The following is a 20,930-nucleotide window of genomic DNA, read 5'->3' as shown; positions in this document are numbered from 1 at the left end:
CACTAGAAATTGTTGATCACTTTTGTTACCTTGGCTCCATCATATCCAACAACACTCTACTGGATAAAGACATAAACAACAGGATAGCCAAGGCAATGGCCACCATGTCACGGTTGCAGAAAAGAGTCTGGGACAACATATTGCTGACTAGCAGTACTAAAGCCCTAGTCTACCGGACCTGTGTGTTGAGCACCTTGCTGTACGGAAGTGAAACATGGTCAACCTACTCATGGCAGGAAAAAAAGCTGAATGTCTTCCACCTCCGATGCCTAAGGCGGATCTTTAAAATAAGGTGGCAAGATAAGATAACAAATGAGGAAGTGCTACATAGAGCAGGATGCCAGGACATCCGCTCTGTTATCAGCAGCAGACGCCTTGGCTGGCTTGGCCACGTTCGTAGAATGCCAGTAGGTCGACTTCCACAGGACATCCTGTATGGCGATCTAATTGAAGGCAGGAGAGCCGCTGGTCGCCCACTTTTACGTTATACGGATGTATGCAAACGCGACATGAAGCTCTTCAAAATCGACACTGGCAACTGGGAAGAGGTGGCACTGGACAGATCCACATGGAGAGAGAGCATAAAGGAAGGGTCACAGATTGCAGATGTCATACACAACAGAAGCAGAAAGAAGGGTGAAAATGCAATGGCGCCTGGTGATTTTATATGCCCAACCTGTGATCGCAGCTGTGTATCAAGGATTGGCCTCTTTAGTCACACAAGAAGTTGCAAAGGGAAAAGATCGTCTCACGAGACGTAAAATGCCACAGACTTCCTAGTCCAAACCTCCCGCATGAGATGGGAGCTGGCAGGGTTTGACAGTCCAGCGAGCATCCATCCGTAGCGAGCTGTAAAAACGTGTTCTCCCCCCCCCCTTTCTTGTTTTTTTTTTCGTGGGGTGACCATCCGCAGAAATAAGAGAGTGACCTTTGCTTTACTTCTTGTTTGACCTGTTTAGGGAAGAAGATAATTATATATATAGATTATATATGAATATGACACTCCGACAAAACTTTGGGAGCTTTAAATTATGTCTAAAATTGTTGCGTGACTAACTCAGACTAATAATAATGGCAATGTCTTCGATTTCCAAGATTAAGGATGAGTGTTTGACCTGACTCTGTAAACCCAGTTGTTTTTGATGCTCAATTCCCTTAAAAAAAAAAAAAAAACACAAGCCTGGAGAATCCCATATCTAGTGGTTTTTAATTGTCTCCCTTTACGACGTCACCTCAACAATAAATTAATCGTTAGGGTTCTTGTTGTCCTGTTCACAAAGACTTAGCCACCATCTGGCCTGCTAGTCCAAAAGTGTGTTGCTCTCAGTTGCTAATTACCATTGCCTTAAGGAGTATCATTTTGTATCAATTTCTCTGGAGTAAAGTGTCAAATCTGAGTCTTCTTACTGGGCTGTAGAGATAGTCTTCAGCATGGGATTTTAATATCAAGTTTTTATTGTATGTAAGTACAACGAACAATATTTTTTTGTATAAGTTGAAATAAAAAATATTTTTAAAGAGGGAGGCTTACACTAATAAAATAGCATAAAGCCATGATATAGGTTTTAATTGAATATATGCATGCTAGAACTCCATAAATTTTCGCAAGACACAAAACAATTATATTTTATTCCAGAATTCCAGATACAAACCTTTAGACTCTTTGAACCAAACATGCATAACTAGGGATCAATAAAAACAAGGAAAATGTGTGTCTATGACTACAATGTAATTCCTATTTTATGTTCAAATATAGAACTGTGTTGTTGTTTTTTTTTATTAGTCAATAAAGAGCAAAAAATTGGCCAGGTTGTTGAGGAACAAAGTTTGAACGAACCCACGACATTCTCGTTATTAGCTTGACGCTCTATCGACCTGGCCATCCAGGCATACAACTACGTGCGAAATTTCAGCTTGAAATAATTCAACTTTTTTTTTTTGTCTTTAGACAGCTTTCCCCTTTTTACCCTCTATGTAGAAACTGTGAGCTAACAAGACATTAAATAGGCTGTGTTCAAGATTGGCAGTCCTTTTAGAAATAGTTCATAGCAATGAAGCGAAAAGGCGTCGTCCACGGACTTTTGCTGACCTTACTTAGAAGAGCGGGCGGCGTTGGGGCTGGCTGGGTGGTTAAACACCTGGCTTCTGAACTGGAAATTTGAATACCGGTACGCATTTTTTAGGGCGCCCTGAGTCCACCCCGTCTAACCTGAAAAGTAAAGACGGTCGTTGTGGGTCCAAGAATCAGATGACCTTTACATCATCTGCCCCCTAGATCGCAAGGTCGGATAAAGGAACTTTACTTTTATTAAGAGAACACTGAAAAGGAAGCAATCATGTAATACACCATTGTCTTCATCTTTCAATGCAGCATGATCGTAACTTTTCACCTTTGCCGCTTTTTTTTTAATTTGAGGTCCTCTACATAGGTGTGATTGGCAACACTATTGCAGACTCCTTGGCCCACCAGGGAGGGCAAATTCCACGCACTGAACAGGCTGTAAGTTTTCATCATGCTCTGGCTATAATTAAAAAAAAAACAGAAATAGAAAAGTGGTTTGAGTGCTGGGACAAGTCCCAAAAAGCCGGTGGAGTCTGGGAGCGCATGGGGCGCCCTGACCACACTTCCCCGTGGTGGAGGATGTCCAAGCCTGAGCAAGCTATTATAGCACAGTGCAGGACAGGCCACTGTCCTGTTGGCTCATACTTGCAAGAGAGGATTTGAACCTCTCAAGCCCTCACTCAACTGGAGTTTGATGATGATGATGATGACTGTTTGGTCACCGAAGTTCTAAATTACCGTTATTTTAGTTATGGAACTGTGATCCTTGTCTGTTGTCAACGTGAACCAAAGGTCTCACTGATACACTATGTCCAATACTTTTTACAAAGCTTCAACTCACTATCTGTCAGTCTTTGGTCTGGTACAAAGTTTGTACACGTTATTTCTCCCCCACCCAATTGCGGATTAATTGAAATTTTGAAAAATTATTTCTTATACTTGACAACACAAGAATAAAAAAAATACCAATTAGTTAATTAACTATTGGTAATTAATAATTTTGTTTAGTATCTCGAACAAGGGAAAGAAATTGCAGTTGACTGAAGTAGTCGGATAAGCTGAATTTTTCCTCTTTACAGGTCGTCGTCTGAGGCTTAGTTATTAATCATTTTGTTTGGTATCGAACAAGAGAAAGAAATTGTATTTGACTGGTTTGGTGGTATAAGTTGAATTATTCCCCATTATATTTTGTAGAGAGAAAGCTTTAAAGTTTGAAACTAACAATAGATAAATATAAAAACTTTCTATTTTCATAAGCACTTCCCTGGAACAGTGGTTAGTGTGTTGGCTTGAGGAGACTTGAGCCCTCGATAAACAAAAACAATTGTTAAAAATATTTCTAATTGTACATATTTAATATTGTTAGTCTAGATGTATTTCAAATTTAATTACATCATCATTGCAAACTAATTAATACATATTACTTAATATAAGCTTTGTTTTCTTTAAAAAGTATTTATATATTTTTCTTCTTTTGTAAAGGCGCAGTTAAGAGGTTTTGTTTATGCTTAAAAGTTACGTGACGTACTGATTGTTTAGATTTAGTATTTGTTTATTTCTGCTACGTATTGTCTGAAGCCTACATGCTCTTCCTGCATCTTTGAAACTACAGCTTTAGACAGTTTACTAATATCATAAGCAGGGTTTTCCTTAAGTAGGTCACCAGACGTCTGTCAAAAAGCGCTTTTTTTTTTATTGGTTCGTGTTATCCCGGCAAGTATGGCCTGAAATTGTGAAATGTCCGACTTTTTTTTATTGCATAATTTTCATTAATCTAATTTAATCCTTCATATCTTTTGACAGAAACTTACATACTCACTTATAATCATACACAAACTGACACTCTGTTTTGAAAGCCTCCTAACCTTCTGTATTTTAACGTAAAGACTAATCCGAAAAAATATAGGCGTAGATGTTGCCCAGGGCTTCTCAAGAACTATAGACCTGGTATTTTTTCTTTTGCGTCCTCAGCATATTTTTAATATGGAATTATCGTTTAAGATGCACAGTAGAGAAATAGATGTACACAGAGTTGAGAAATAGATGTACACAGAGCTGAGAAATAGATGTACACAGAGTTGAGAAATAGATGTACACACAGTAGAGAAATAGATGTACACACAGTAGAGAAATAGATGTAAACACAGTAGAGAAATAGATGTACACACAGTAGAGAAATAGATGTACACACAGTAGAGAAATAGATGTACACACAGTAGAGAAAAAGATGTACACACAGTAGAGAAATAGATGTACAGTTGAGAAATAGATGTACACACAGTAGAGAAATAGATGTACACACGGTAGAGAAATAGATGTACACACAGTAGAGAAATAGATGTACACACAGTAGAGAAATAGATGTACACACAGTAGAGAAAAAGATGTACACACAGTAGAGAAATAGATGTACAGTTGAGAAATAGATGTACACACAGTAGAGAAATAGATGTACACACGGTAGAGAAATAGATGTACACACAGTAGAGAAATAGATGTACACACAGTAGAGAAATAGATTTACACACAGTAGAGAAATAGATGTACACACATTAGAGAAATAGATGTACAGTTGAGAAATAGATGTACACACGGTAGAGAAATAGATGTACACACAGTAGAGAAATAGATTTACACACGGTAGAGAAATAGATGTACACAAAGTAGAGAAATAGATGTACACACAGTTGAGAAATAGATGTACAGTTGAGAAATAGATGTACAGTTGAGAAATAGATGTACACACAGTAGAGAAAGAGAAATAGATGTACACACAGTAGAGAAATAGATGTACACACAGTAGAGAAATAGATGTACACACAGTAGAGAAATAGATGTACACACAGTAGAGAAATAGATGTACACACAGTAGAAAAATAGATGTACAGTTGAGAAATAGATGTACACACAGTTGAGAAATAGATGTACAGACAGTAGAGAAATAGATGTACACACAGTAGAGAAATAGATGTACACACAGTTGAGAAATAGATGTACACACAGTTGAGAAATAGATGTACAGTTGAGAAATAGATGTACACACAGTAGAGAAATAGATGTACACACAGTTGAGAAATAGATGTACACACAGTAGAGAAATAGATGTACACACGGTAGAGAAATAGATGTACACACAGTAGAGAAATAGATGTACACACAGTAGAGAAATAGATTTACACACAGTAGAGAAATAGATGTACACACATTAGAGAAATAGATGTACAGTTGAGAAATAGATGTACACACGGTAGAGAAATAGATGTACACACAGTAGAGAAATAGATTTACACACGGTAGAGAAATAGATGTACACAAAGTAGAGAAATAGATGTACACACAGTTGAGAAATAGATGTACAGTTGAGAAATAGATGTACAGTTGAGAAATAGATGTACACACAGTAGAGAAAGAGAAATAGATGTACACACAGTAGAGAAATAGATGTACACACAGTAGAGAAATAGATGTACACACAGTAGAGAAATAGATGTACACACAGTAGAGAAATAGATGTACACACAGTAGAAAAATAGATGTACAGTTGAGAAATAGATGTACACACAGTTGAGAAATAGATGTACAGACAGTAGAGAAATAGATGTACACACAGTAGAGAAATAGATGTACACACAGTTGAGAAATAGATGTACACACAGTTGAGAAATAGATGTACAGTTGAGAAATAGATGTACACACAGTAGAGAAATAGATGTACACACAGTTGAGAAATAGATGTACAGTTGAGAAATAGATGTACACACAGTTGAGAAATAGATGTACACACAGTACAGAAATAGATGTACACACAGTTGAGAAATAGATGTACAGTTGAGAAATAGATGTACACACAGTAGAGAAATAGATGTACACACAGTTGAGAAATAGATGTACAGACAGTAGAGAAATAGATGTACACACAGTTGAGAAATAGATGTACACACAGTTGAGAAATAGATGTACAGTTGAGAAATAGATGTACACACAGTAGAGAAATAGATGTACACACAGTTGAGAAATAGATGTACAGACAGTAGAGAAATAGATGTACACACAGTTGAGAAATAGATGTACACACAGTAGAGAAATAGATGTACACACAGTAGAGAAATAGATGTACACCCAGAAGAGAAATAGATGTACACACATAGATGTACACCCAGAAAAGATCTAGTTGTTATATTTTCAAAGACATTGCAGGCGTAGGAATTATTCAATAAACGGATATAAAAAAAAAAGAGTAGATAACCCAGTCACCTGAAACAAATGCGCATGTGCGGCAGGGAGATAATCAAAGGTCACACGTGCACATTTGCTTTACGATGTGACCTATTGCAATGGAAGCTTCTAATACTACCACTAATAGAAGAAAAACGCATCAGCTGACAGCACAAGCTGTCGCAAGATCGGTGGGTTCAGGGGAGGGATATTTGTCTAATTAATGAGTTGTCCACGACAGCAACGACACTGTGTTGAAGCACAAGACAAACTAAACCAATCAGTAATTAAGTTTAATTGGAGTCTTAACGGAATTTGGATGGGGATCGCGACAATAGTACAATCATAATTGCTTTTCCCCGGGGTGCTGATCTCAAACTATAAGGTGCCATTGAAACTACCACTTTCTGCCCCCCTTTCACTTTTGAAATGTAATCTGTCCTACAAGAAACCATTTTCATCCTTATTCTACAAGAACAGAATGAGATGCAGTTAATAAAAACTGTACACACATTTCAAGATATTGTTGGTGCAAGCCTACATCCTATTTTATGTTATTTCCTACTTGCCTTATACGAGTTTTTATATAGCTGAATAGTTGTACTCATAGATCGAGATAATTCTAGATCTACTTCTGAAATAAACACTTTAATACTTGTTCTACTCATAGATCGACATAATTCTAGATCTACTTCTGAAATAAACACTTTAATACTTGTTCTACTCATAGATCGAGATATGAAACATTCAATTTTTAGCAATAAAGCATTTTATAGAGCTTTAGAGTAGCTGCAGAGTTAGTAAGATCTCTTTCTCTCTTCTCTCTCTCTATCTCTCACTTACTAAACACCATTGCGACATTTCCTTTTATGATGTTTGAGAAAGTGAATAGAAAATAATATCAGCGGTTCTCAACCTTTTTAGGTAGGCGACCCCTTTTTACGATTCTCCACTATGCGGCGACGCCCAAACGTAGAAATCTTAAGCCTAAGTAACTTTTCACAAAGTTATGAAACAGTTCACTATTTACTATTCTATTTTGTATTCACCATTTTAATGTTACAAAGTCATGTGACTAGTTAAACAAAACAAAGTCATGTGACTAGTTAAACAAAAAAGAATGACGAAGCTCGAGATTGGCATAGATCTAAATTTTCAATGGTCTTTGGCGACCCCTGGCAAATAGTCATTTGACCCCCCAAGGGGATCGAGAGCCACAGGTTAAGAACCCCTGAAATAGATCATCTGGTTGTGTAGCTAACGTAGTGGCCAGCACACAGGCCAACAACCCAACTTATACTTGTTAACAATCATAGGACCAATTCTATCACGTCACACAGAGTTAATACCGCATAGTGACACCACTGGGCTGTAACACTATGTAGAGACATCACAGGGCTGTAACACTATGTAGAGACACCACTGGGCTGTAACACCATGTAGAGACATCACTGGGCCGTAACACCTAGTAGAGACACCACTGGGCTGTAACACCATGTAGGGACATCACTGGGCTGTAACACCATGTAGTGACATCACTGGGCTGTAACACCATGTAGTGACATCACTGGGCTGTAACACCATGTAGTGACATCACTGGGCTGTAACACCATGTAGAGACATCACTGGGCTGTAACACCATGTAGAGACATCACTGGGCTGTAACACCATGTAGTGACATCACTGGGCTGTAACACCATGTAGAGACATCACTGGGCTGTAACACTATGTAGAGACATCACTGGGCTGTAACACTATGTAGAGACATCACTGGGCTGTAACACCATGTAGTGACATCACTGGGCTGTAACACCATGTAGAGACATCACTGGGCTGTAACACTATGTAGAGACATCACTGGGCTGTAACACTATGTAGAGACATCACTGGGCTGTAACACAATGTAGAGACACCACAGGGCTGTAACACCATGTAGGGACATCACTGGGCTGTAACACCTAGTAGAGACACCACAGGGCTGTAACACCAGGTAGAGACATCACTGGGCTGTAACACCATATAGAGACATCACTGGGCTGTAACACCATGTAGGGACATCACTGGGCTGTAACACCTAGTAGAGACACCACAGGGCTGTAACACCAGGTAGAGACATCACTGGGCTGTAACACCATATAGAGACACCACAGGGCTGAAACACCATGTAGGGACATCACTGGGCTGTAACACCTAGTAGAGACACCACAGGGCTGTAACACCAGGTAGAGACATCACTGGGCTGTAACACCATGTAGAGACACCACTGGGCTGTAACACCATGTAGAGACACCACTGGGCTGTAACACTATGTAGAGACACCACTGGGCTGTAACACCATGTAGAGACATCACTGGGCTGTAACACTATGTAGAGACATCACTGGGCTGTAATACCATGTAGAGACATCACTGGGCTGTAACACCATATAGAGACACCACTGGGCTGTAACACCATGTAGAGACATCACTGGGCTGTAACACTATGTAGAGACACCACTGGGCTGTAACACTATGTAGAGACATCACTGGGCTGTAATACCATGTAGAGACATCACTGGGCTGTAACACCATGTAGAGACATCACTGGGCTGTAACACTATGTAGAGACACCACTGGGCTGTAACACCATGTAGAGACACCACTGGGCTGTAACACCATGTAGAGACATCACTGGGCTGTAACACTATGTAGAGACATCACTGGGCTGTAATACCATGTAGAGACATCACTGGGCTGTAACACCATATAGAGACACCACTGGGCTGTAACACCATGTAGAGACATCACTGGGCTGTAACACTATGTAGAGACACCACTGGGCTGTAACACCATGTAGAGACATCACTGGGCTGTAACACTATGTAGAGACATCACTGGGCTGTAACACCATGTAGAGACATCACTGGGCTGTAATACCATGTAGAGACATCACAGGGCTGTAACACCATATAGAGACACCACTGGGCTGTAACACCATATGGAGACTTCACTGGGCTGTAACACCATGTAGAGACATCACTGGGCTGTAACACCATGTAGTGACATCACTGGGCTGTAACACCATGTAGAGACATCACAGGGCTGTAATACCTAGTAGAGACACCACTGGGCTGTAACACCATATAGAGACATCACTGGGCTGTAACACCATATAGAGACATCACTGGGCTGTAACACCATATAGAGACATCGCTGGGCTGTAACACCATATAGAGACATCACTGGGCTGTAACACCATGTAGAGACATCACAGGGCTGTAACACCATGTAGAGACATCACAGGGCTGTAACACCATGTAGAGACATAACAGGGCTGTAACACCATGTAGAGACATAGCAGGGCTGTAACACCATGTAGAGACATCACTGGGCTGTAACACCATGTAGAGACACCACTGGGATGTAATACCATGTAGAGACACCACTGGGCTGTAACACCATGTAGAGACATCACTGGGCTGTAACACCATGTAGAGACACCACTGGGCTGTAACACCATGTAGAGACACCACTGGGATATAATACCATGTAGAGACACCACTGAGCTGTAACACCATGTAGAGACACCACTGGGCTGTAACACCATCTAGAGACACCACTGGGCTGTAATACCATGTAGAGACATCACTGGGCTGTAACACCATGTAGAGACACCACTGGGCCGTAATACCATATAGAGACACCACAGGGCTGTAACACCATGTAGAGACATCACTGGGCCGTAATACCATATAGAGACACCACAGGGCTGTAACACCATGTAGAGACATCACTGGGCTGTAATACCATATTTTATCTTATCTTTTCTTACATGATACAGACGTCACTTCAAGTAATAAAATGTTTAGGTACTACGCGTCCGTCATGCATTTAGTCATGCATATTAACCAATGACCTATCATTCGGCTGTATATCATGTAGAGACACTTTAAGTAAAAACTACTTGTTTGGATGTGATCTCACGGATCTGATAATTAGAGAGCCTTGTTGTCTATTCTTAAAACCTGAAACTGTCTCTACCTATTATTGTCATCATTAGTCTAAAATCTAATTTTATTACAATTTGTATGCTTGTCAATAGCGTAGCTCCTATTTAGTTTCATCTTTCACAGTTTTATCTTTATACTGATGTCAAAAGTGTGAAGTGTTTTTTTCATAAAAGTTTTTAGACGATTTTTTTGCATTTTCAGACTATTCCTAATTAAAACAAAATAAACACATAGGGAGACAAACAAAAACAAACAAACAAACAAAAACAACACATACACACTGTCTGGCACGTTTCATGCAACACATTCTTCTAGTCTCTACAGTTCATAGAACACGCAGGGGGGGTATAACGCCTGGTAGACTTCTCCAAAGATTAAATAAATGACATAGACCAACAACAACATAAAAGATTTTTTAAAAAAAGGATGATCATAGCTTTAATTTTGTAATAGAGAAGACTTTATGCGCTACGTAACAACATAGACAATTTTAATTAAAAATTGATTTCCATCGATTTGTTTTCCCACTCAGACATGACCAGCTCTATTTCAATCTGTACAAAGAATGCTTCCTGGAAATCTTTTGATTGAGTTTCGACATTTTTTTTTTTTTTCAGGTATTTGGTTTTCCACTTCCAGACATTCCATCTGCTATTTTACTCTTATGTTTGTGAATTTCGGCATTCCATATAAGCAGGGCCGGTCGTAGGTCACTGCAACCTATGCGGCCGCTGTGGGCCCCGCACTTTCCTAGGCCCCGCGCGAATTCTAGGTGTAAATTATTAAAATAAGCCATTTTAATTATTATTAAAGGGTTCCTGGAATTCTCCTGAAATTGCAAAATATACAAAAAAGTCATGAAAATCTCCTGAAATTATTAAAATATTCTGACAACGTATGCAACATCAACAAACTTTATGAACAGCCTTAAACCTAAAACTTTGCAAGTGTCAACATTTCAATGTGCCGAAACTTCCGATCACACGTAATGTACGTACGCATGAACTCAATAGCAGAGCTGCTGATAACACGCCCCTGGGAATCAATGGTAGGCCTACTTCTTTTAACATTCAGTCATTACCAATGAACATGACAAGACAACTCTCTGTTCTGTCACCCCCCCACCCCCCAGTCGTCAGTGTTCTGTTCTGTCACCCCCCCACCCCCCAGTCGTCAGTGTTCTGTTCTGTCACCCCCCACCCCCCCAGTGTTCTGTTCATATTCTTCTCCTACAAACGTTTCTCTATCCGTTCTTCTTCAACTGTCAGGTAGAGTTGAGCCTTCGCCTCTCGGAACTCTAGGCCAGCAAAAATGAACAAGAGCTCCCTCTCACCGGCCTGAATGAGACCAGTGTACACTGGGTCAGACTGGCGGCAAGAGACCGCGTACACTAAGACCCCCGCCATTTTCCTTTTTCTATACCAGGCTAACTGTACGGGACACGCCATTTATGTAACGGCCCCTTGAGGAACAGCGCCTGGATTGTGACAAGGCTGTGGGAACTTTTTTACAACTCCACACGGTGCAATGAGGATGCTCTCGCACACCCTTAGGCACCCCCTCGGGAGTCTTGTTTTGCTACCCTTTAGCCTAATCGTCTCCTCCTACGATCGTTTCCACCCGGGCGCCACTATGAGGCAGGGTAGCATGGCCGGGTTCTCTATCCCTAATGACGTAAAGTTCGTAGCTGGGAAATCCTGGCATCTTGCGACGAACCGACCTTATGATATAATGTACGTTCGGCTGGACACGCTATATTTGAGTCAGGATCTATAGATTATTGTATACAATAATACCCCCATTATAACCGGATATTCGTTAGCCAAAGAAACCCCATTTGGGCAGTTGTTTGAGACAAACATCTATAAAAAAGCTAACAAGATCCTCGAAATAAAGAATCACCCTTTGTGTCAGGATTTTGTGATTTTACCATCACAAAAGAGATACAAGACACCGATAGCAAAGACAAACAGACACAAACACTCTTTTGTTCCCCTGGCAATCAAATCATTAAATAAGAACAATCTGGTATAAACTTTGTCACGTAAATTATGAGTGAGTCTGGTGTGAATGTACACTTTGGTTTCTTATAGTTATAATGTTTTTTGTTTGGTGTAATGCACAAATTGTAAGACAAATTTCCTTACGGATAATAAAGATTATTATTATTATTATTATTAATTTTTAGGCTCACGTTCTCGTTATAAATTTAGCCGAGTACCTTCAAACTAATGCAATGTCTATAGGACTAAGCAAAATATCAATCTTAATCTTAGCGTATGTTAACTCTTTCTCTCCGTAATTATTTACCTATTTCCGATGGAATTATTCATTTTGCTCATTTGTATTTCACTATCCTGTTATGATTAAACTTCAATAACTTTTTTGTTATCAGAAAATGTTATAGGCCTATTGGAATCGAATTATAGGAGAATGCATGCTCTTTTTAATCAACACAAATTAAAGTTTATAAATCCAAACATCAATTTAGTTTAATGGGGTCAAATCAACGTTTGCATCGTCAATTAGGAGAGAAAGAGTTAATGTTATCTTATCTTGTTTGCGAAAATCGTTTAGTGTATATAGATGATTTTAAATCACCAGTAGGATGCTATATGGAGTTAGAATAGATCTATGTGACTCCAGTATTACGAGAGTATGTGTTTAGTATTACACAGTAAAGACTGTAAAGTTCTTTTATAAACGGTAAAAAAAAAATGCAAATCACATTTACTTTAATTATTGCCATTGAAAGCGACTCATTCGGCGACACTACCGGCCCACTGAAGGATTGACCTGAAATCGAACTCATGGCTTAAGCCGACATTCTAAACACTCTGCTAATGAAGAGTTTATGCATATAGAAGATGGTTTAGTTACCTATGGTTTATTCAAACTTACGTTGAAGCTGCGACCTATAAAGGGGACTAATTCAGCTTATACCACCAGTTTCAGTCAAGTACAATAAATACCAAACAAAATAATTAATTACCAATAGTTAATAAACTAATTGTTTTTTTTTTTTTAAATTGATTCTTTTGTTGTCAGGTTAAAAAAATAATTGTGCCAAATTTCCGCTTGATCCGAGATTGGGTGTGGGAGAAACATCGTGTACAGACTTTATACCAGACAGTCAGACAGAGTGAGTTGATACAAGCTTTGTAATAAAAAGAACAGATGAGTGTTGCCAACTTTGAGTGTGAACATCCTTATATATTAGTATACTGCGTGTCTGTTGTACCATGTCAAAGTGAAAGTAAGATCTCTCTCAACCCTTAACTATCCACAGTGACCACGTCTGAAATCGTGTCATTCAATATCGCCCAGTCATGTCCTGACGTCTGGGACATCTCGTCATCCAGTGTCCAATATTACATCTGTGACAGCCACCCTGTACCCCCCTTCCCCTCACTCGCCAACTGGTGCTAACACGGTAGCCACTTGAAGAGAGAGAGATTTGAAGATCTTGATGAAGGTACTCTAAGACGTGAAAATGTATAGCAAGTTCAGGAATAGATTTATCTCTGTCATACTTGTATTAGCAGGTAAGTGTTGTAACATTCTAACTTCTTTAGACCAAACTTAGAACCAAAATTCTTTTACTTCTTTATACTAAACTTAGAACCAAAATACTTTTACTTCTTTATACCAAACTTGGAACCAAAATACTTTTACTTCTTTATACCAAACTTAGAACCAAAATACTTCTACTTCTTTATACCAAACTTAGAAACAAAATACTTTTACTCCTTTATACCAAACTTTGAACCAAAATACTTTTACTCCTTTATACCAAACTTAGAACCAAAATACTTTTACTCCATTATACCAAACTTAGAACCAAAATACTTTTACTCCTTTATACCAAACTTAGAACCAAAATACTTTTACTCCTTTATACCAAACTTAGAACCAAAATACTTTTACTCCTTTATACCAAACTTAGAACCAAAATACTTTTACTCCTTTATACCAAACTTAGAACCAAAATACTTTTACTCCTTTATACCAAACTTAGAAACAAAATACATTTACTCCTTTATACCAAACTTAGAACCAAAATACTTTTACTCCTTTATACCAAACTTAGAACCAAAATACTTTTACTTCTTTATACCAAACTTAGAAACAAAATACATTTACTCCTTTATACCAAACTTAGAACCAAAATACTTTTACTCCATTATACCAAACTTAGAACCAAAATACTTTTACTCCTTTATACCAAACTTAGAACCAAAATACTTTTACTCCTTTATACCAAACTTAGAACCAAAATACTTTTACTCCTTCATACCAAACTTAGAACCAAAATACATTTACTCCTTTATACCAAACTTAGAACCAAAATACTTTTACTTCTTTATACCAAACTTAGAATCAAAATACTTTTACTTCTTTATACCAAACTTAGAACCAAAATACTTTTACTTCTTTATACCAAACTTAGAATCACTTTTACTTCACATTGTAAGAGTGAAATCATCACAAAGATCTATTGGACGCAAGACTTCGATGAAGCGACACATTCACTTGATGATTGTTAGAACGAAGTTTTACTATTTTATTTTGGTCTGAATGAAAGTAAACAGGGGCCTGCATTGTGTATGATATACGTTGATGTCAGATAAATATAATGCACACACATATATACATATATATTTAAAGGGGGGGGGAGGGGGGCTTCCAAAAACTCAAAAATATGGCATATATTAAAAAAATGCATATTATATATGATAATCATAATGGCAAGACTAGACTAAGACTGCTTTATTTCTCATATAAAGACAACACAACAGAAAAATACACATAAATACAACAGACACAACATAAAGAGTTCATTCAGCGACTACATACAGTTATCTTGGTGCTTCGATTTCGATGATTTAGAATGAATGCAGTGTTTCACATGACTATGCAAACCCAATTGTGACCTGCATATTTTTCGGAATCTCGTGCAGACAAAGCCGCTGTCCACCGGCGGTCTATTTGAGTTTCCTGCTCGTCTTCTCCGCTACGTCTGTCTTCAATAAAGTCTTTTCTTTTGGGTCTCAAATTTGTGACCCGCGCACTCCAGTGTAGGCTAGATGCCTTACAGTTTTTCACTAATTATATATATTGTGGCAAGCTGATCAAGCTATGTGCGGAGCATATCTCTTCTATCTTCTGTCACATCTTTTTAACCACTCATTGCAAACGTGCGTAATTCCACACATCTGGAAAACTTCAGAGATCATACCAGTGCCAAAGAAACCAAAAATAGATTGCTTAAATGATTTCCGCCCAGTAGCACTAACACCTATTGTTATGAAATGTTTTGAAAAAATATATGCTTAAACAACTTGTAGCAAAAGTCAATAACAGCCTAGACCCTCACCAATTTGCATACAAAGCAGCTAGAGGAACTGAGGATGCCATTCTATTGCTTTTGGACCAGCTTTATAAGCATCTCGATATACCCAAAACATATGCACAAGTCCTCTTCGTAGATTTCTCCTCGGCTTTCAATACCATACAGCCACATCTATGATACACAAACTCAGTAACTTAAATGTAAGCCCTTACGTACAAGCATGGGTTCTAAACTTTTTAACCCAACGGCCCCAGTATGTTAAAGTCAACAACACCAAATCGTTAACTCGAGTACTAAGTACGGGTGCTCAACAAGGTTGTGTACTTTCTCCTGTACTATACACTCTTTACACTAATGACATAAGAAGCATCTATGACTCAGTTAAACTCATTAAATTCGCTGATGATACTGCCATAGTCGGTCTTATTTCAGGAGACGAAACTCAGTATCGAAGCTCGATAGAAGAGTTTACAAACTGGTGCACCGATAACTTTCTAGAACTGAATGTCACAAAAACTAAAGAACTTATAATAGATTTTAGAAAGAAAAAACAAACTATACGTGAACTGCAAATAAACACTACATCTATAGAACAAGTAAACGCATATAACTATCTAGGCGTTATCATCAACAACAAGCTTTCATGGGAAGACCACCTTGGAACTCTGACAAAGAAAACACGGCTCTTTTTCTATACAAACTCAATAGCTTTAAACTTAACAAGAAGATCCTTGAGACTTTTTACGGCGCGACTATACAAAATCTGCTAACATACGGAATAACTTGTTGGCAAGGCAACGCCTCATCTAAACTGTTGCGACGTCTAGAAAACATCATTAAAAAAGCATCAAAAATTACAATCACAACATTACCACATTTAAAAGAACTTTTTGAACAAAAGTGCCTAAGAAAAATCGAAAAAATCATGGAAGACAACGGCCACCCGCTCCATCAGAACTACGTCAGGTCGTCGCGAAGTGGGCGACTGCTGTCAATCAAAACAAGAACGGAGCGGTACAAAAACTCGTTCGTACCTCACTCGGTTAGACTCTATCACCGCCACTCATTGTTCAGGGAATATGAAATGCACCAAGATACCTGTGTGTAGTCGCTGAATAAACTGTTTATGTTGTCTGTTGTATTTATGTGTATTTTTCTGTTGTGTTGTCTTTATATGAGAAAAGAGTCCTTGTAATCACAACAAATTTCCGTAAGGATCAATAAAGCAGTCTTAGTCTTAGTCTATATATATGAAATTGCGATTTCAAGTACTCCATTTATTTGTTCAAAAACATGATTGAATTTCCAAGTACGAGAGGGGCTGAAAGAAGGTCTTTCTGCAAGCCCATTAATAAATCTCAACCTGGTCAGTTTGGCTGTTGTTTCAATGGACAGGTAGCTATGTCAACACGACCCAAACAACTCACTTTAAAATCCTCTTTACTGTGTATTTCTCAACTTCTAGGTATATGCAGCTATTCACATGGTAACGGAACTGTATTTACAAACTTGGAGGAACCAATATTTGGAATTACGGACACAGTAAAATTTGGTTCCGAAGATGGTTCTGGAGAGGGAGAGATAACAGGTTAGTCAATCATTTCATCTACGAATTTACTTAGAACCTACTACCACAGCATAATGTATCAACACATTAATACCTCACCTACCTACCTGATTTAAAATGTCAAAAAATGAATGTAACCGATGCATCTATTTAGCAACGTTTCTCTACCAAATATCTCGTCAATTCACCACTCTCACGCTTTGCTCTCACAGCTTCTTGACTGCTTTTTAATTGATACACACAAACAATTTAGTTTTCCTTAAGAATGAGTTGATTGGTGTGATGACAGTCAACGTCCGGGTGTTATAGTTTATGATAAGAAGACGCCATGGCTCATAACATTTCAAATGAAAGAAAAGTACATACAGCAGACATTTGGGCCAGACAGCTGCTCACAGCAGACTACTCCGGCCATTTTCACCATATCAATTCAAAAGTAGCAAACAGTTTGCTAACGACAACTCTTCCAGTTCTGGTTTCTTGTCTAGTTTTTAGAAAACAATCAATATGGTAGAACTAAAATCACACTGATTAAATTGCATGTGTATGATCATAGGTCAGATTAATAATAATTAGTAATTAAACTCTTAATAGCTACCCAAAAAGAGCTAAAAAGAGAGAGTATATTTTTTTAACTGATGGACAACCTTTTTATGGAAAAAAAAAGAGGCTTTAATAGTGACTATAAAAAAAAAAGTAAAAATGAAAACAGACTATGTCTGCAAATGACTTTACAATGTGCTGTCAAATAATCGCCCTAGATCAGGGGTGGGCAATTTTTTGTATCGAGGGCCGCATTAAAAAAAAATGTGAATGGAGGGCCGCATATATGTATATACAACTTAGAAATATACGCTAGATAACTGTGCAGAATACCTTTTAATTCATATTTACGCTGTATTATTTTTACGTTTCTTTTTCTTTTCCACACTCCACCTTGAGGAATTACAAGATTTAGCAATTTTTGGAACCAATTTTACGATTTACTTTTAAATTGCTGTTGTCTTTTTATATCACAAATATACAGTTGTACTTAATGTGCAGTATTTTACTTTTTACACTCGTGCATAATGTTCCGAACTGTGGAACTAGCTTACTAGTTGTTACCCTTGTGACTACTGTCAAATTACAACGTCGACCAGTGATTATACTTGCTTAGTTTCCAGAAAAAAAAAAATAATAAAAAAAGTACTTGTTCACTAAATGAGACAATATATGTTAAATGTCGGAACCATTGAAACCTGCCCTTGTGGAGCAACACAATAGAATCCTGACCATGACCTTCAATTGTGCATACTTAATCAAGAGGCCCGAACAAGACTTTGGCCTCAAAGCCCTCCTATAGAACAGAAACTTTTCGGAGAACTGACTGATCTGGAAACAACTTTGCGGTTCATCTCAGATATAGGATTGCTGATCTGAACCCTCCAACATATAAAATAAGAACGAAGAAGAAGAAGAGATGTATGTGTACCCAAATAGTGTGGACAGCAGCAGCAATTTTTTTAAAATTGTAGAAATACAGCTTCTGGACCACTTAAAACTCCCGTGGAAGTACTGACTGGAACTTCTCTTTGTTTAGAGTTATGTCCTCTGGAGCTGAATCAGCTTCTGCGCTATATGGTGAGCTCATGGTATTGAAAACTGGATCTTGACGTCTTAAAATTTGCTTTTATAAATTGCACAATTAGAGAATCTAAATAAGTGTTGTACTTTTAATCATTTCACTAGAAATAATTTCACCTTTCAGCAAAGGAAAATGACAAAACCTGTTTTCTTTAGCGTGCTTTTAGAAACATGCATTTACATTTCATAGGCAAACAACCCATTGCAACAGTATTTATGAAGAACATGAAGTCTGTCTTCCACTCTTCATTAGAAATATAGGTAACAAAGTCACAGTCAATTTCCTTCAAGGATCATATTAATTTCTTCTTTGAGAATTTAAATTCTTCTTAATTGCCTTGCCCATACTAAATTAGCGGATACATTGGATTATTTAGTTCCTAATGCGGAACTATCTGTCATGATTGTTTAGTCTCTGAGATGCGGTATGTAACCCAATTATGAACTAAAATTTTGTGCAGCTTTGTGCAAACTTTCCTGTTTAGAGTTTATGGTTTTAAATAAAAAAACAACAACTATTTTTCTCAGCTGTAAAATTTGCCATTTTGTTCCAAGCACAGTTCTTCCCGTGAAAGCGAGAATCGATTACAAGGTCGCCACACTTTGTCATCAGTGTATATATAACAATGAGATGCCCTTGTACCTTAGCGAACTGATTACTCCATATGTCCCCCAGAGAGCCCTGCTCTCAATGGACTCAACGCTTTTAGTAGTGCCACGTTTTCCCTCAAAAGCTACGGTCTGCGTGCTTTTTCAGTTCACGGACCAAAGGTTTGGAACTCACCACTGGCGGATCCAGGGGGGGGGGGCGGTAGGGGCGATCGCCCCCCCCACTCGGCCGACCCCCCCCCCCCAAGGGGGGGGGCGGACGAATTTTATTATAGAAGTCACACAATTTGTATACGAATTTATTACTTATGTTAATAATATATACTAATTATTTATATTTCAAACTATTTTTAGATTATTTCCCCCCCCCTCTAGTATGTTGGCCGATTAGGTGGGGTCGGGAGGGGGCGATGGACATCAATCCGCCCCCCCCCCAACCATAAACTTTTGAGTGGGGGGGGGGCGGTCCAATTTATTTGTAGAAATCACAGCTTGCCAAAAGAATCAATTAAATATCTATATGATTAAAACTTGTTATTGATATTTTAACTGATCTTTATATTATGTCGTTCCCTTGTTGTCCGATTGGTGTGTAGGGGGGGGGGGAAACCTCTACTGCCCTTCCCACCTAAACCCTTTGAGTGGTTGGGGGGGGGGCGGTCCTACTTTTATGGAGAAATCATAGTTTGTGAGCAAGATTAGTTGCATTGATATATAAATTTGATATTAATGTGCTCTCCTTCAGGTATCTTGGCCGATTCGGTGGGGTAAGGGGGGGGGGGGCGATTGCATGTACTGCCCTCCCCGCTCTAGCCCTCTGAGTGGGGGGGGGCGGTCATATTTTTATGGAGGAATCATAGTTTGTGAACAAAAATAGTTGAATTTCTATATAATTGATATGTGAAACCATTAGTCTATTATGTCCCACCAAACTCTAATCTCAAATTTTATGATTAGTAAATATAAAAGGAAAAAGGTGGAAGGGGCGATACATGCCATCTCCTTTCCCTCCTCGGACAAAGCAATAATTTTTCTTTTTGTATTATAGTTAAGAAATTACAAAATGTAAAAAAAAAATCAGCCACTAATATAATTTATATATGCTATAAATTAAATTCTCGTATCGAGTGGCCCCACCCTTATTCTTTAATGCCAAATGCAATCATTAGCAGAAATTATAAAAAGGAGCGAGGATAAAGCGTTTTCATTCTACCGCCCCTCCCATTTCCAGAAAGAGTTTATGTAATTTCACATGAATTTATCATAATTATTTTAAAAAAGACTTTGCTTCGGAAAAGTTAGAATTCAAACAAAAATTTCAGTATAAGAGTCACGATTGAGATGAGTAGCCTTTTTTCCAACCTCTACTCAATCTAATATTTTTCTAGTTAAATTTAGGACTATAACTCACAATTTATGTTTGAATTTTATTGAATATTATTTATCGAATTTTTTTTTCGGCGGCGATCCTCAAAGCCTTAATCTAAATATGTGGGGTATCTGATCTTTT

The 20,930-nt window shown here is 38.2% G+C and overlaps 1 protein-coding gene across 1 annotated transcript in view; it reads left to right on the top strand.

Annotated features, from left to right (window-relative positions):
- Positions 1-1,254: 1,254 nt before the first annotated feature.
- LOC106055407 (lysosome-associated membrane glycoprotein 5-like) overlaps positions 1,255-20,930 on the top strand; it is a 33,464-nt gene continuing 13,788 nt past the window's right edge. Inside the window, exons 1-3 of the mRNA XM_056025134.1 lie at positions 1,255-1,462; positions 13,555-13,810; positions 17,084-17,206. Coding sequence (XP_055881109.1) covers positions 13,759-13,810; positions 17,084-17,206 — 175 coding nt within the window. The 5' untranslated portion in view covers positions 1,255-1,462; positions 13,555-13,758. The remainder of the gene's footprint in view (positions 1,463-13,554; positions 13,811-17,083; positions 17,207-20,930) is intronic.

This window comes from Biomphalaria glabrata, chromosome 3 (assembly GCF_947242115.1).
Source record: "Biomphalaria glabrata chromosome 3, xgBioGlab47.1, whole genome shotgun sequence".
Lineage (NCBI taxonomy): Eukaryota > Metazoa > Mollusca > Gastropoda > Planorbidae > Biomphalaria > Biomphalaria glabrata.
This window is presented reverse-complemented; position numbering and strand designations above follow the sequence as displayed.